Source organism: Pyrenophora tritici-repentis, chromosome 3, assembly GCF_003171515.1.
Source record: "Pyrenophora tritici-repentis strain M4 chromosome 3, whole genome shotgun sequence".
NCBI classification, from domain to species: domain Eukaryota; kingdom Fungi; phylum Ascomycota; class Dothideomycetes; order Pleosporales; family Pleosporaceae; genus Pyrenophora; species Pyrenophora tritici-repentis.
This window is the reverse complement of record NC_089392.1, coordinates 2,362,630-2,374,819: the sequence shown is the minus strand read 5'-3', so window position 1 is coordinate 2,374,819 and position 12,190 is coordinate 2,362,630. Positions and strand designations below refer to the sequence as shown.

Genomic DNA, 12,190 nt, shown 5'->3' with positions numbered 1-12,190 from the left:
TTTGAAATTGTGGGGAAAGAGCTAACTCGGTGATTCAATAGTTTGGTACAGGAACGAGGAGTTGTATTGGAGAAAACATCTCTATTGTGGAGACGGGGAAACTGATACCGCAAGTGATACGGGACTTTGACCTGGAGTGGGCTTCAGAAAAGCCAACTTGGGAGGTTCGTACGTACTGGTTCGCAAAGCAGTCAGGGTTGCTTGTTCGTATGAAGCCCCGGAAGAGATAGGCATGTATGGCTGCTACCAGTGAAGTTCCAAGATAAGGCCAAGGAGATAAACGTATCGTAAAGTTTTATGCAAAAGCTCTAAGGGCTCATAGAGAGCCTTTGTCCTTTGTGCGGGTTAGGCATTTGCTCTTACCACTCTGCTTACTTTCTTAATAGCTCAAGGACTTCTATAAGAATTGATATACAATCACTCTAGATATATTGATTCAATGAACTGTTTCGCTACAGGTTTCCACAAAGCGCTGATGATAACCGCAGGAGGAGCTGCCGCTGCACTGTGTCACATGACTAAGGCTTGGCACTTCCATATAACTGAAGGAGCCCGACTTAGCATCCCATCGACACAGTTCCATCATAGTATTCTTATCATCTCTCAATGGGCGGGGGTTTGATGGCCATCAAGCTATGATATCACCGCGGACATATTTTTTCGACTCTTCTCGGAAGCGGGCTGATCTTCTCCCTCTTCTTCCTCTTCTGAGTCGCTCATGTCGAACCAAGGGTGTTGTGGTATCTCCTTTTCGTGACGTGCCCATCCATCGGAACGGAGCCACCCTAGAATATTGCGCGCTGCGTTCTCGGATATCTCCTCGCGATCCCGGTTAAGCGCTTCATAGGAGACTGTCACCGGTTCTCCGCCGCGAAAGGGTGGTGTAGTAGGATGAATTGTAAGTTGTGGCTTGGCTCATTCGATCGGATACCTTGATATTGAAGCTGATGATGCCCGCAGTCGCCATGGTTCCGAACTTCAATATCAACATCTTCGACAGCCGTTGCTCCAAATGGCTTCCATTGACAAATCGGATGGCGAACATGGCGATCGGACCTGGAAAGGAAAAGCAATTGACACTCGTCTGCGCGCCTTATCTGACCTTGTACCATAAGAGGCATACATGGGCAAATCGTTTTTAAATCGTTTTGGCAAACCTTAAAACGTTAACGCGTTTAAGCAAAAATCCTTATAACGTTAAAGCGTTTAACGATATAAACGATATAAAAACGATATAAGATACATCATGCCAAGACCGGGTTATGTCCATTCTAGAATCTCCTCTACCTCATCCCTTATCATCTCTGCTTCGTCATCTTGCTCTGGTTCCATTGGTAGACCCATTCCGTTGAGAGAACACGGTTTTATGTGGCCTTCCCTAAGCCAACTGCCAATGCACTCGATCTTCTCAATGTTGTCGCAAGTGAGCCTCGACCGATCCCATGAACAGGTTCTTCTTGCACCTGAGAATGTTCTCTCTGGCTCGGACGACTCTGCAGCGATAGAAAGAATAGAGATAGCCATGTTGCTTAGCCTAGGGTAGCGCTGCCGTTGCTCCGATCGGCACCACCATTCAAGAGGGCTACAGTCGATTTGTATTACTGGACTTTCTGCGAAAATTTTAAGATCGTCGCTGTTTGATTGATCTGCCGCCGCAACTGACATCTGTTGTAGAATCTGATCGAGAACGGCACCGCGTTGCTTTAAAGGAGGAGCCATTTGTTGAGAAGCTGTAGGGCTAGCTAAAGGCAAAGCGTCCTTAAACTCATTCACCCAAAAGTTTTGAGCAGCGTTAATAGCTGGTTCGTACCATTCGGCTGGCCAGTTCTTCTTGAGATATGCTGCTCTACTTGCGGGATTTAGAAGAATAGCGGAAGCGTACACCGGAACCTGATCAGTCATGTTGTAGTACTTCTCAAGTACGAACCAGCCCATCTCGATCGATCGAACCATGCGAAGGTCCTCATTTTCATCTTTAGAGTAATGTATCTATAAAGCTGTTAACCGAAGACTTAAAGTTCGGATAACACGTTAATGCTTACCTTTTGCTGCTCATAGTGGACTAAAAGAGAGTCCATAATCAAAAGAGATTGAGAGATAGACGATTTATCTCCCTCCGCGTATAGCGTTGCTGATGCAAATGGTTGTAAAAATGTATGTGCTTTTTGTAGTATATCCCAGTCGTCAGAAGTAAGACGGATCTCGTTAAGGTGTTTCTCGTTATCGTGCATAAAGACCTTAATTGCAGCCATCTTCTTAATAGCCCGATCCATAACTGAGTACCATGAAGACCACCGAGTCTGATTGTCAATCCCTAAGCGGAGGCCTACCTTGCGATCCCACTCTGCTGCATGTATACTTGAGTTGCGCAGCCAGACACATAGTTGATGTAATTTGCGTAGTGTAGAGATGTTCTCAATACCACAAAAGTCCTCATCAACAGACCCATGGCTATCAACGCTGCGTCTTCGGCGAGACAACCTTTGTCTCTGTGAGGTTTGTGGAACAGCTTGGGCTTGGGCTCTAGGGTTTCTCTGTCGAGAAGTAAGAACGCTTGAAAACTCTGCGAGAAGCTCTTCCCCCATAACATCCGTTACGGCGTCGAGAGCAGCGGTAAGAGCCTCCTTAGAGGATGCAAGCAGGAATGCCTGCAAGGATAAATTGATAATATGACCGATACATCGGATACGGCGCTCTTTAGCAGTAAATTTAACCTTGTTAATATTAGCACCATCGCGTAACTTAAGCAGCGAAGGCCGATTTTTATATTAAAAGCCATGCTTACGTTGTGCTTAGTTCGAAGGAGGGTTTCAAGATGCTCCAAACAGGTATCGTTAGATGTTGCGTTATCACCCGTATGCCAGCCAACTCTAGACTGTATCCCATATTCCTCGAGGGTTTGAAGAAGTAAGTGTGCTTGCTGTTCTCCAGAGTGGCTGTAACGACATTCTGGCAGTCCTAAAAGAGCCTTCTGAAGCTTATATTCGTGATCGACCCACTGTGCGCATACAGCAAGGAGAGATGAACGGAACGGTGATGTCCAGAGATCTGTTGATATGTGGATAGGACTCACAGCCGTCGATAAGCTGCCTTTAATTACATGGCCTTTATAAAGCTGATAATTCGAGGCGATAAGACGTACGGCTGTACGTCGACTTGTGATAAGCTGGTCTTCAATAAATGGATTGCAAGCAAGCGCTAGATCCCTCATTTCAGACCATTCGATTGATGAAAAGGCTATTCGACGTCGAGTCAGAAGACCGACAAGCGCATCGCGATACCCTTGTTCATTGAAGGCGTTGCGGATAATTGTCTGATCAGAGACAGTCCTAAACACTGAAGTGATAGCTGGTTGCGACGACGAAGAAGAAGTTTGCGAGGGCTGAGAAGACTCTGACGTTGTATGATATGCTAGAACATGGTGGATAGAGTTTACTCGGTGACTGCTAAACCATGAGCGACAGCGTTTGCACACATACTGCTTTTTCAAACGCTGGCGCTTTGCATTGCTGGTGTTACAGACAGTTTCGGTTCGTATAACAGCGTCAAAGTGTGGCGGCGTTGCGGGTCTTCGCGACGGTGGCGTTGATATCGCACTTGCTGACAAGGTATTCGATGACATAACGATAATAGATGCTATAGATAATGGATTTGTTGAGATTTCAGGTTAGTGGGGAGTGGTTGCAGAGTTTTTGAGATGCAAAGGTGGGGTGCTTGGCGCCAAGCCTCTTATAGCGTTTTTAAATCGTTCACGCGTTTAAGGATTTTCTTAAACGCGTGAACAGTTTAAGCTGTTAAAGCGTTTTAAAACGTTTTAAGCTAAAACGTTTTACGCAAACGCGTTAAGCTGCCCATGTATGACAAGAGGGTTACCGACTGGTTGCTGTATAAACGACTGCAGCGTCCCTGTCCAGGCAGCACTCTTTGGGTCAAACGGAATCTGCCCACGATGAACATCCAGTAGAAGACGGTCTTGCAAGTCCAGAATTGTGGCACCAAGCCAGAGGTACGCAACTTCAGGCTTTCGTTCCATGCACATACGCCCGATAATGCAGGCGTCTTTCTTAGCTAAGGTGTTGATGGCAGACAATGTGCCCTGGAGCCACGGCGTGACAGTGTTGCACTCTATCTCTGCCTCATAAATGCACTTAGGAGTGCGGCGCAGATTTCCCGGATGTTACAACTCAACGTGAGAAGTCTGTCCGGACAGTGGATTGGACGTGCCTGACTGAACTGTGTACTGCCCTCTCCAAGCTCCTGCGAAAGCTTCGGTTTGCTTAACTTTGGAGCTGGTAGCTGCAAGGCTCGACCACTTTTCATGGATGGGAGTAAGAGAGCAGCCGCCAGTGCTGCATGACTCTGATCGATGATGTTGCGACGAGTGCAGAATCTGGTAAGATACTCATACGCCGTCGAGGATGTTGGAACTGTGGGCGTAGCACTCGACTGTAACGGAAGCGACAGTTGGAACTGCAAACTTGACTGGAAATCTGTGGACCAGGGTGACAGGAAGGTAGCTTGTGCCGAACGCATCATTGCTTGTCAGCCTTGACCCGGCGACAGAATAGCAGACCACCATCGTACCTCATCTTGATCTGCGTAGTCGATGTCTATGCAGACAGTGTTAAGATCTTCGTGGTCGATTCTCTTGTCATTCACGGCGTCACTATGTGCCGTAATGGTAGTGGTGTACTCGACGGAACAGGTTGTAGGAATGAGTTCAGCCCATCGAGCTGAGAGGATGTATGTACATGCTAGGATGAGGACAAGAAGGTAGTTGTCATCACTAACGAACCACGAACTATAGTTGAGATCGTCCTGAGGAACGTCTGAAACTGAGAGCGGTATCGGGGTTTTCGTCGTAATGCCAATGGATATAGGACGCTCGAACGACGGCAACCCGTAGCTGCAAGCAGACATCTCCAACCCCCAGATCGATGATGCGGCAACGAAAGCCTCAAATTCATTGTATTGCACAAGTACCGTAGCTGGAAAAGATGGGTGTTGTGGAAAAGCTTCTTGAGGCGACAGATAACTTAGAGGCAATCTGGGATTGGTGCTGGCGGCGATATACAATTGCGCCCAGGTATTGAAACCGAATTCGTAAATCGAGTGAAAGAGTTCATCGCTCGGTCTGACCTGGTTGTTCGTATGCGAGGATGCAAGGCTCGCCAATTGAGACGAGTGGGCCATGGAAAGCTTCAGACTGCGAATTTAACCTTTGTTACTAGTTACTACGGCAAACTGATCCTCAGCTACGCAGACTATAGATCACAAAGTGGCCATGTCACACATCTTTTGTCGCGCGACTCACAGAACGGCGTGGGTCCACCGGCTGGCTTAACGGTGCATGGAAGACACAGTCTACGAATATCCGTTCAGGTGTTATCGCTTGTCTTCTTCAAAGGCGCCGCGGAGTGCGACGACCGTTCTCACAGGGATTGAGTAGTTGGATCTACCAAGCGCCTCAAATTTGAAGATTGTTGAGAATACAGTCCGTAAGTGACTTGGTGGTATCAAGCGGAGGAGTAGTCACATGATTGGTGACACGTGCAGGTGGGTCCTAGCGGGGAGCTTGGACGCAGCTGCACGCAACACGGATCTACGAACGTGTGAATAGCTCCTTAGTCAATACAATACGAGTCGTACCACCACTACCGTTGTGCCTTAGAGAGCGCTCTATTAGGTAGTCATACTACTACTAATAGTGCCAGCTTCTCAATAAAGATGAACATATCCCGAGGTCCAACATCTCACTAAGCCTAAGATGATTAGTACTTAGTTAGGTAGTTGACCCGATGTTCGGCCGAGCGCGCTGCTTCAGCCACCCAACGGATGGATGGATGATTGTGGAGCGTCCCCGAGCTGAGATTCACGTTAACTTACTGTTGCCGTCCAGTCAGGGTATGCAGTATGTACTTGTATCTCATTGGCGTGCATTCTGCGACATGACGTCCTTCTCCGAATGTGACCCCGCAACCAGCATCCTTATTTAGCTCTTCTCTGCACCACTCAACTTACTAAACTCGAGACCATTGTACGATACCAGTAATTCGGACTATGCATCTTGAAAGTGGTTGAGTCAGCCATTCAAACTCCGTCAGTATCCACAGCGCATGCTGTGACATGATGCAGATCGTGCGCTTCATTTGTCCACGCGCGCTTCGGGCCGCCTGGCGGATAACTAGTACGCGCAGCGCGCATGAAAGCAATCGTGCATGGCGATTACGGCGTCATCGGGTGATCTCATAGTCGCTCCTCGTACGAAAGAGTTTCGGTTCTCGGACGCCTTTGCTAGCTCTGCAGTTGGTAAGTTAGCCTGTCGTGAGGCTGACACAGCCGCCCGCAGCTGAACACGCAAAAGCTCTAGTCAAAATAGCCTAACATCAACGCGCATCCTATTGGTTACATCTGCATCCTTCGATGTCTTCCTGCCCCTGCCGAGTAAGCAAGCAGGCAGAAGTATATGGCAAGGCTCGATCATGGGGAGCTTTGAGCCGTCCACAACTCTAGGCTGCTGGGACAGCTGCTTTCCGAGTACAAGAACGGCGCCTCTTCTCTTCGTGTGCGAGTTGCCTGCACTCAGCTTGTCCATCATCTTCGCTTCGCAGCGATAACCAAGCAAACCATCGCTTCAGATATACTCGTCGCTTTCGTAACTACAACCATGGCTTCACAAACAACAGAATCCGTTCCAATCCCTCAGCCTCCACCCTCACTGTTCATCGGCAACCTCTCGGAGATAGACCCGACCAATGTGCCAAGCTCCTTCCAACGGCTTGCGGACATATATGGCGAGATTTATCAGCTCGATCTACCAGGTCGTAAGGGCAAGGTCGTTGTTGTTTCCTCATACGACACGATAAACGATGTCTGTGATGCGGAACGGTTCGAGAAGCCCATAAATGCAACGCTCGAGGAGGTTCGCGCTCTGACTGGCAATGGGCTATTCACAGCCTACCCTGGGGAGAAGGTGAGCTGAAACCGTAAATGCGGTATATCGCTGTATTGAACACATTGCTAGGCTTGGGGCGTGGCGCATCGTTTGCTCATGCCGGTGTTTGGCCCAATGGGCATCCGCAAGATGTTCGATGATATGATGGATATCGCGACACAAATGTTGCTTCGATGGGATCGGTTTGGTCCAGAGCACGAAATACTGTGTAGCGACGACTTCACACGGTACACCATGTTAGGCACTTGCATCCATCTGTGTCTCGCTGACATACATAGACTTACGTTTGATATGATCGGCTTATGCGCATTCGGATATCGATTCAACAACTTCTACTCTGACCATGCGAACCCATTCATTGACCAGATGGTTGAAGTTTTGATGGAATCTGGAAAACGAAGCAGCCGCACAGCGATTGAGAACAAACTGCGCGTCTTTGCTGAAGCTAATCGCCAGGAGAACGTGAAGAAGATGCATGATTTATGTGACCACATCATCGCCGATCGCATCGCACACCCGCAACCAGATGCCAAGGATCTTCTCAATCCTATGTTGGAAGGAGTTGACAAAGAGACTGGTGAGAAAATGTCTAATGAGCTCGTCCGATACAACATGGTGACGTTTCTGGTCGCGGGCCATGAGACTACAAGCGGAACTTTAGGGTTCCTGTTCTACCACTTGCTCAAGAATCCAGAAACGTATCTCAAAGCCCAGGCCGAAGTTGATGAGGTTCTTGGCGACGGTCCCCTGGAGGCGAAGCACATCTCGCAGCTTGTCTATATCAAGTTCGCTATATATGAGGCTTTGAGGTTCCTTGGCCCTATTGCACTTACTACGAAGCATTCTTTGAAGCCAACGAAGATTGCCGTAAGTTTAATCTCTTTTGTGATACTATCAGACTAATACGCACAAGGGTAAATATCAGGTACAGCCCGAGGACCACGTTCTCATGAATCTTCGTGGACTACATCACGACCCAAAGGTTTGGGGCGAAGATGCTGAAGTGTTTCGACCGGACAGGTTCCTCAACGGTGGGTGGGAGAGCCTGCCTCCAAACGCCTGGAAGGCCTTCGGAGACGGAATGCGAGCCTGTATCGGTAGAACCTTTGCTGAGCAAGAGATGATAATGGTCGTCGCTCTCATAATACAGAAGTTCCAGGTCGAGTTGGCAGATCCTGCTTATCAGCTCCGTGAGTATATGTACGCCCTTCAACTGCAGTAATGCTTATTGCCTTCTAGACGTCTCCGTTACCATAACGCAGAAGCCCAAGGACCTGAAGATCAAAGTTCGCAGGCGACCTGGCCGAACTATGGCCGGCCTAGGCGGGGTGGGGCAAAATGTTCCCTCCCAAAAAGCAGGCGCGGAGAAATCCAATCCAAGTAATGGAGAGCAGACCCCCGCCCGGGATGCGAAACCAATCACTGTACTGTACGGCTCAAATGCAGGTACATGCAAGTCTTACGCGGAAGACCTTGAGACGAATGCATCTCGCTTCGGTTTCAAAGCCAACATAGCCAGCTTAGACTCTGCCACTGAACATATTCCGAAGGACCAGCCGATAGTCATCATTGAGCCCTCCTATGAGGGGAAGCCAGCCGACAATGCCAAGAAGTTCACTGCATGGTTGGAGGGCAATGCGAACTCCAAGCAACTTGAAGGTGTGCAATACGCCATCTTTGGTGTCGGCAACAGCGACTGGACTCACACTTACCATCGGATCCCAAAGCTGACAGACGATTTGTTCGAGAAAATGGGTGCAAAGAGGTTCACCGAGACCGGCCTTGTCAATGTGAAAGAAGACATTATGGGTCCTTGGGAGAAATGGTCCGAGCAGATGTGGAATGATCTCCGCAAATCGAGCGGTACGACTGTTGAAGTTCTTGGTGGACAGGTTCAGGTTGCGATAACACCCCCAAAGTTCGCGACGTATCTCGGTGGTAGCGACATTGGCTACGGAGAAGTCAAGGTCAACAAAGACTTGGGCTGTGGTGAGGTTGGCCTTGCAAAGAAGCATATGGAGATCGAACTTCCCGCTGGGACATCGTACCGATCCGGCGACTATATGGTTATTTTACCGCTAAACAGCATCACGAATGTGAGGCGTATCATGAAACGCTTCGATCTCGCGCCCGACGACAACATTATCGTTACTGGAACCAACAAGAGCTTCATCGCTACCGATTCGCCCATATCCGTCTTTGACCTGCTCATGACGCGTGTGGAGTTGAGCACACCCATTTCGCAGAAGCAACTCGAAACGCTCGCAGAAGCGACATCCGAAAACAAGCGGGGCAAGTTGTTGGAGCTCGCAACAGATGAGGTGTACAAAAGAGATGTCATCTCAAAGCGTTACAGCATCCTGGACATCCTTGAGGACTACCCAGACTGCCAGCTCGACTTTGCTACTTATCTCGACTCGCTAAAGCCCCTCTCACCCCGTCAATACAGCATCTCGTCCTCACCGATCGCCAACATCGAATTCACACAGAAGCCCGATGGCACCAACACGCAGCGCCTGACAGCCTCATTGACGTATGATGTACACGAAGAAGCCGCATGGAGTGGAGGTGGCCGTCAGTTCCGCGGCGCCGCATCTACATACCTTGCTAGACAAGAGCCTGGTGAAAAGGTCCGTTGCTTTACACGCCCAACGAACGTAAACTTCCATCTGCCACTGGATCCCACAGTACCTATCATCATGATCTGCGCGGGTTCTGGTCTAGCCCCCATGCGCGGCTTCATCCAAGAGCGAGCGGTTATCAAGAAGGCCCGCAATGCCACCGTTGGCCCAGCAATCCTGTACTTTGGCTGCCGCCACCACGAAAAGGATTTCATCTACGCGGACGAACTGGCGCAATGGGAAGCAGATGGCGTCGTTAGTGTGCGCGGATGCTTCTCCAAAGTCGCGCCTGAGGGACAGAAGGCCCAACGCGTGCCTGATCGTATGTGGGATGAGCGCAAGGAGTTGGCCCAGTTGTTTGGAGAACACGGTGCCAAGATCTTCATCTGTGGCAGTGCAAGTAAATTGGCGAAGAGCACTGCAGAGATCTGCATGAAGATCTACATGGACACATTTCCAGGTAAGACGGAAGATGATGCCCAGAAGTGGCTAGAGAAGGTCAAGGAGGATAGGTATGTCAGCGATGTGTTTGAGTGAGTTCGTAAACAAACTCCGCGTGCTGTGCGACTTGGTGGCAGGATGGATACACTGGTAATGGGCGGAGAAATTGTATGCCAAGACGTGAGGGGTAGAAACAATTGTTCATTGCCAATGGCTGTTGATGCACGGATATGTACCCCAGACGATCATCTTGATTGTGAAAATAAAGTTGCGGTCTCAGATATAGCGAGGTTAGTGAGGTTAATATTCGCATACACGAATAGGAAATCGTCTGGAATAATCTACGGTTCTCACCGCATTTTTCCAGAGCGAATTGGCCCTACAAATCGGCATTCAGGATGTCGTTCTGCCGAGAAGGGACAATCTCAAGATGCTTGGCATGAAACGTTAGCGTCGTGGACACTAACACATAGATCCGCTGTGGGGTCTACTTTATCATTGGTGGATAACAAAACATGGTGTTGACGGAATACCGAAAACACCATATTCGCGGGAGAGCTGCGCCCGATAAGCCAGCAAATCGTATCCAATTCTGTTGACACTTGCTAGGATAATATATTCCAAACTTTATATGAGCATCAGGTGGTGGAGAATAGCCATATATGAGGCTTGGAGGACCCCAAGGAGAAAGAAGAAAAGCCGTGGCATGTCCGTCTGATCATATCCCACGGCTATCGTTCTTTCTCTCGATTTCACCATTAGCAATTCTCGGCCATGGTTCAAATCGCTGGCCTCACTGCCGTGCTGGCACTTGCCTCTTTGGTCTCTGCGCAATGCGGTTCTGGTACTCCCGACGCGAAAGTGACTGGCTCGGGGAGCAGTTATACTGCCACCAAAGGATCCACCACACTCTATACTGGCTCTGACTACCGCCTAGCCATCCAGACTGCCATCAACGGAATCAGCAGTGGTCAACGCGTTTCGGTCATGGCTTCCGGTAACATCGGTGCCAACACCTTGACCATCACGAGTGGCAAGACATTCGAGGGCTGTGGTACCATTACTGTCGCGACGAAGTCCGCATCTGGCAACATCGAGGTTACGAACCAATCTGGTGTCAAGATCCCTTACCTCACCATGGCAGGTTCTGCGTATTTTGGACTTCGTTTCTCCGGCACAAAGGACCTCACTCTAGGCACCATCAACTTCAACCTCAAAGACGGAATCGGAATTCGCTTTGATCGCGACCGTGCAGCAAACACAAACGTGCAAATCGGTACCGTCACCTGCGTAGGCGGCTCATCGCACTGTATCGAGACGTGGAACATTGACCAACTCACCATCGGCTCCGTGATTGGCAAGAACGTTGGCGAATGCGGCCTGTTGCTTCAAAAGGTCACCAATGCAAAGGTCGGCTCGGTAGACTGTGACAATTGTGGTTCAGGTACCGGCTACGCCGCCCTCCGCTTCGCCAATGAGGCCGGAAAGTTGAACGGCGCATACAACACCAATATTTTCGTCGATCGTGTCAAGGCGCGCGGTGGTGGTCGTGGCATCTTTTGCGTGTCCGCCTCTGGCGGTGCGCAAATCGGCACCATCGACGTCGCGAACACGGGCAACAATGCCATTCTCATCGAAAACTGCTACAATGTCAACATCAAGGCTGGAACTGTGAGCGGTGGTGGTGAGGTGAGATTGGCGGCGCGGACAGAGTTTGCAAATAGCAAGGATATTGCGATTGCGCTGAGGGTTGATGGAACGACCGTTAGGGAGAGTCCTTGCACTGCCAACAAGACCAAGTGGAGTCTTAGTGGAAATGGCGCAAGAACGATTTGTACTTGAGATTTAAAGGTCTAGGAGTGGGATGTAGAAATTTATTGTCAGCATCGTGGAATACTCTTGGGTCGCTGTGCTTAACTAGCAAGATTCCGATGATGCGTACCCACATCGCGCAAGGCAGCCACGTTACAGCACTTTACATAACAACAAGGCCGTGTTGACTTGCGCATCAGCTGGTGGTCACGATATCGCTACCGATATAGCTAAATTTGGTTGACACGAGGGTGTTCGATTATTTTGCTGTTGACACATACAAAACATCTTAGCGAGTCGCGTTGAACGTCGAGCCGCCGGGTGGCAACTTATACGGTCGTCGCTGCGCCTTATTGAATAT

At 49.4% G+C, this 12,190-nt stretch overlaps 5 protein-coding genes across 5 annotated transcripts; 2 read left to right on the top strand and 3 right to left on the bottom strand.

The window, feature by feature from the left end:
• Positions 1-841: 841 nt before the first annotated feature.
• Positions 842-1,045, bottom strand: PtrM4_082710 (uncharacterized protein; the record flags this gene model as incomplete). The annotated part of the gene is made up of 1 exon (XM_066106544.1): positions 842-1,045. One exon carries the CDS (start codon positions 1,043-1,045, stop codon positions 842-844), a length of 204 nt encoding a protein of 67 aa, XP_065963482.1.
• A 215-nt stretch (positions 1,046-1,260) lies between these two features.
• Positions 1,261-2,273, bottom strand: PtrM4_082700 (uncharacterized protein; the record flags this gene model as incomplete). The annotated part of the gene is made up of 2 exons (XM_066106543.1): positions 1,261-1,989; positions 2,043-2,273. 2 exons carry the CDS (start codon positions 2,271-2,273, stop codon positions 1,261-1,263), a joined length of 960 nt encoding a protein of 319 aa, XP_065963481.1.
• Positions 2,274-4,542: 2,269 nt separating this feature from the next.
• PtrM4_082690 (uncharacterized protein) lies at positions 4,543-5,193 on the bottom strand (the record flags this gene model as incomplete). Its single annotated transcript, XM_001940394.2, has 1 exon — positions 4,543-5,193. One exon carries the CDS (start codon positions 5,191-5,193, stop codon positions 4,543-4,545), a length of 651 nt encoding a protein of 216 aa, XP_001940429.2.
• A 1,474-nt stretch (positions 5,194-6,667) lies between these two features.
• PtrM4_082680 (CysJ, Sulfite reductase, alpha subunit (flavoprotein)) lies at positions 6,668-10,113 on the top strand (the record flags this gene model as incomplete). Its single annotated transcript, XM_001940395.2, has 5 exons — positions 6,668-6,973; positions 7,025-7,182; positions 7,234-7,822; positions 7,869-8,145; positions 8,195-10,113. The coding sequence occupies 5 exons, from the start codon at positions 6,668-6,670 to the stop codon at positions 10,111-10,113; spliced, it is 3,249 nt and encodes a 1,082-aa protein (XP_001940430.1).
• A 678-nt stretch (positions 10,114-10,791) lies between these two features.
• On the top strand, positions 10,792-11,859 carry PtrM4_082670 (uncharacterized protein; the record flags this gene model as incomplete). The annotated part of the gene is made up of 1 exon (XM_001940396.1): positions 10,792-11,859. One exon carries the CDS (start codon positions 10,792-10,794, stop codon positions 11,857-11,859), a length of 1,068 nt encoding a protein of 355 aa, XP_001940431.1.
• Positions 11,860-12,190: the final 331 nt, after the last annotated feature.